Source organism: Malania oleifera, chromosome 10 (genome assembly GCF_029873635.1).
Source record: "Malania oleifera isolate guangnan ecotype guangnan chromosome 10, ASM2987363v1, whole genome shotgun sequence".
NCBI classification, from domain to species: domain Eukaryota; kingdom Viridiplantae; phylum Streptophyta; class Magnoliopsida; order Santalales; family Ximeniaceae; genus Malania; species Malania oleifera.
In genome coordinates this window covers 48170447-48174937 of record NC_080426.1, presented here as the reverse complement: position 1 = coordinate 48174937, position 4491 = coordinate 48170447, and the positions used below count along the sequence as shown (strand labels likewise).

The following is a 4491-nucleotide window of genomic DNA, read 5'->3' as shown; positions in this document are numbered from 1 at the left end:
TAGTAGGAATTCTAACTCCAATTTTTTTTTTTCTAAAAATATCAAATCATTTTTTTTTATTCGCTCACCCCGAGCACCCTCACTCCCAGAATGTCACGACACTAGATATGCTAAAGGCACCAAGCCTGATGGGTATTGTGCACAATCTTTTTCTTTATTTTGACGATGGACGGTAGCGTTAGATTATCACTCTACATCATCACCGGCGCAAATATGCTTGGTACAGTTTATCATATTTTGGATTTTATCAAACAGTTGATCAGCTTATTTGAAACTTTTTCAAATTGATGGCACCTATAAATATTAAACAATGCATAATTTTGAAATCATCACCAATCAACGAAACCCAGTTTTCAATCATGAACTTTGGCATGAATGAAACCATCCACGACAACCTACAGAAAAACAGTCCTCCATCATGCTGACAAGGATTTATCCCACTGCATCTCCTTTAAAGCATTTGGATTTTCTGTCATGCTTGGTGCAAAGTGATGTATGGTAACATACTCTTACCAATTGGATCTAGCTGTTTCTCTTCCATCTTGCGTTCCTCTTTATTCGAGTCCTCTTTCTTGGGCCCTTCTTTCCTCTGTCTCTCTTTTCTTTTTAAACATTGTTACAGGCGGCCCCACATAGATTAGTTCTATCAAAAAATATTTGCGCACTCTGGCTAATACCATCACTGGGTCGAATCTACCAATTACTACTAACTTGTTTGTCTTTATATCGGCAGAGATACTCAGGACACCTGAAAATGTTTTCAAAAAATTGCTTGAGGTCAACTACTCAACTCTGAATTTTGCTAATTTTTGAATGAAAAATAATTTTATAAGTTTCAAAGAGGAAATCATAAATAAAGTTATTAATAATAGTCCTAGGTCACATAATGTAATAGAGCTTAGAGCAAGAGCAGAAGAAGGAAGATGAGAGTGCCAATTCCTAGAATAACATATGGTGCAAAATGCCTTTAACCCACCAATGGGCGTCTACGAGGGAGTTTATGAGTTCATTAAGCACCAGCTATCACTAACAAAATACTAAAGATTTTCTACAACCATCCTCCGAGGGACATCCCAATAGATTGAGCATGAGACTTCCATACTTGAAGCCGTAGTTTCAATACTAATTGCTTAAAATCAACTACAAAGTACTTCTTTTGACCATACATTTGGTTAAGATTTACCACGAAATGGTATTTAGATACATGGAGTCTTGAAAGAGAAATTTCCTGCAACTCTGCAAATTATTTTCTACCAACTAAGTTTTTGTACAGTTAATATGAAGTTCAAAAATACTAGCTCGACAAGTATCCAAAAGACAAAGTTTGATACCTGCAAGAGAGGAAACTTCCTTCATGGCTTTCTTCTTCTTCTGTTTGTCACCACTAAAAGCCACTCTGAAGACAGCCTGCTGTAAGGCAAAAGCCGAATCACCGGAAGATTTAATTTAGAATCAATTGAAATTTGGATTATGAATTGGATTATAAAATAAGAAGAGGATTAATGAAAGAATTATAGGTTTTATATCCATTAGAAAATTAGTAATCATTAATTTAATATTTAATTGCTATAATGCTCATTTTTGAGAAATTATTGAAGTTTTCTTTTATAAGTATGTTGTTTATTATAGGCTTGTCACTTTTATAAAAATGTATGCTATTGTGCTTAATTCTCAAGTTTCCACGGCAGAAATATTAACTTTGAGATATTTGAGGGGTTCATTCATTCTAAGGTTTAAGATTATTTTATATTCACCACTTGAAAAATTTTCAATTTTGGGAGAAAATTTTCAATTGGTACACTTTGGATGAAGTCCTGGGTGTCATGAGTTAAATTAGGAGCAAATAAAGTTAAAACAAAGTGAGAGGATCAAACCATCATTCCTGTTGATCCTTGCGGAGCCCTGAAAAAGCAGTTACTGAAATGTCAGTAATATAGAAGAGAGCGACCGAATTTTAGCTATGGGAAAAAGGAAGGACTGTCGAAAGTGAGAGGGAGTGACGAATCAATGCATGTTTCAAGAATTGAACAATAAAATCTCATAAAAATGTAGAAAATTAAACCATAAAGATCACAAAACGAAGATTGAGCTAAGAAATTTACAAATCTTTTTCAATCCGAGCTGAAATTATCTTTCCTAGTATCTTTGCAGCTAAAGGAAGGCCACTGCACTTGTCCACGATTTCATCTTTCATATTTAACAACACCGGATCATCCAAGCCTATTAGATCTAACTTTTCAATTGAGTCCATAATTATGGACCAACAACTCTCTTCATCCAATATGGGCTGGACATGATGCAACCTATGCTCACCCACCATACCACTCGCCACTTCCTCAAGTCTACTGTTAACAATAATGGCACCTCCGCCCCCCTTTGGCAACCCAGAAGAGAGACTGTGTGTGCTGGCCACCTGCGACCCACATCCCAAGTTGAAGTACCAATCACTTGAATGATACACATTGTCAAACACAATCAAATATTTTTTGTCGGACAAACGATTAAACAAAATGTGGAGCAACTTGGCAAGGTCACTCTCTAGCATGATTTCATCATCAGGAGTCAAGTATTCCACAATTTGCTTCACGATTGTTACCCTAGAATCAATATTTTCTGGATTCAGCCTTTCAGATAGCCAAACCCAAATCATCGGGGAGAAGCGTTTCCGAATTACCTCACTCTGAAAAACCATTTGGGCAATGGTGGATTTTCCCGAGCCACCCATACCAACGATCCCGATCGCGTTAATACCCTGTTCTTCATCACTCGTTTCAAGAAGCCATTTTTCAATTTTCCAAATCTGGTCGGTAAACCCATGAATCTTAGAAGGTTCAAAATTTGAGAAATCTGTTAATACTCTTACAAGGTTTGAGCCTGAAGAAGACGAGCTCTCTGCTTCCCTAGCTGCAGCCACGTCACGTACGCCCTGCAATTTTTCTTTGATTCGGCGCAGCTTCCTCTTGGTTTTGCAGAGAAAGAAGAACTCCCTTGTAAGTGGGCAGTGGGAAGAAGTAGTAGAAGAACTTTTCTTACTCTGAGCTCTTCGTTCTTCTTCCTCAGCAACATTCCGACAACCTTGCAACGCGAAGCTGAGGTCTATGATCCAATCTCTCACTTGAAGAGACGTGGAGGAACCGATCTTAGTCTCTTGGAGGATATCTGCAATTGCATGAAAACTCGAACGCCAGGGAAACTCCCCACATTCCTCCGCTGCGTCTTGAAATTCGTACAGAAATTTGTTCTTGTAAAACTGTATAATATCAGAGGCCATTTGCAATTCCTCTCCTTCTCTCAAAAATTTTTGGTACGCAACCCCATATTTGTCGATTCGAGTCTGCTCTTACAACTAGAATTAAAAAATGTAATGGTGGGTGGTGTTGGATTAGGAAAATAATGAAGGGTCAGGATTTTTTTCGTGAATATAATAATTAATTGGATCATACCAGGGAGGCGGGTATGAGACTGACGGGAAGGTAGAGCGGCTCCGTGCGGAAGAACTCTTAAGAAAGGTTTGGTATTTGCAGGGTGCTTTTGCTGACTTTTCTTGCACTTGCCTTTAACCGGTGACTTTTCTGGCACTTGCCTTCAACCGGTGGCGAGAGGCGGTATTTCTCATAAAAGAAAAAGGGCAGTCCTAGTGCACCAAGCTGCAGAGAGCAGCAAGATTGAGAAAGGGAATTCATCGATAAAAGATGAAAAAAATTCATCAAAAATGAAAAGCCAAAGACAAAAGTAATATTCAGTGTTTTATTTGTAATAGCACTCAATTTGCCTAAAACCTTAAAACCAAGAAGGTAAAAAATAAAGGGGAAGAAGTATTGGCTTCAAAAGAAAAGCAAGAATGTGACTTAACATCGAAGAAGATGACTCAGAATCCTTTAAGGATAAGAGAGTAAATTTGATTCTTGAAGATTTTCTGGGAAGTACTCCAGGGATATTGAAAGGGAAAAGAAATTTGCTAGAAAGGTTACTAGTAAATCCAGCAATTCCCTTTTTCTAACATTTTTAAAGGAGTAATTGAAATAGTTGAAGAATTCAAAACTATTTCAAATAATTACAAAGAAATTAACAGGAAAAATATGGCTGCCCTTATTCACCAGCAAATTGTTCTAAAGGTTGAAATGGAAATAAACTGAAAAAGAGAATGTTTACAATCAGAGCGATAATCAAAATTGAGGATTACCCAGAACTAAAGCTGTAGTAATCCGACCCTGAAAAAAAAAAAAAAAAAAAAAAAGATATTTTGGAGAAGATATTTTGAAAAGAGATATTTTGAGATATTTATATATAAATATCTTGGAGGAAATATTTATTTAGATTACTTAAGGGATAAGTTAGGATTTATTCTATAAATCCTCTCACTCTCTCTCATTCTCTCATTCTCTCTCTCTCTCTCTCTCTCTCTCTCTCTCTCTCTCTCTCTCTCTAAGATCCTTCGCCGTTCGTCGTCCGTTTCCAAAAATGGAAGGTACTGCGTGGATCAGAAGAGGA

The 4491-nt window shown here is 37.0% G+C and overlaps 1 protein-coding gene across 5 annotated transcripts; it reads right to left on the bottom strand.

The window, feature by feature from the left end:
- Positions 1-264: 264 nt before the first annotated feature.
- Positions 265-3944, bottom strand: LOC131166265 (probable disease resistance protein At4g19060). Of its 5 annotated transcripts, none has more exons than XM_058124653.1 (5): positions 2675-3676; positions 2103-2413; positions 1875-1902; positions 1332-1410; positions 265-748 (listed from the first exon to the last, which is right to left on the bottom strand). In XM_058124653.1, exons 1-5 carry the CDS (start codon positions 3269-3271, stop codon positions 555-557), a joined length of 1209 nt encoding a protein of 402 aa, XP_057980636.1. In that variant the 5' UTR covers positions 3272-3676; the 3' UTR covers positions 265-554. The 5 variants fall into 5 exon arrangements, with proteins under 5 accessions (XP_057980636.1, XP_057980638.1, XP_057980635.1 ...); XM_058124655.1 differs by having other exon boundaries at positions 1332-1407; positions 2675-3636; XM_058124652.1 differs by having other exon boundaries at positions 2103-2752; positions 2864-3636.
- Positions 3945-4491: the final 547 nt, after the last annotated feature.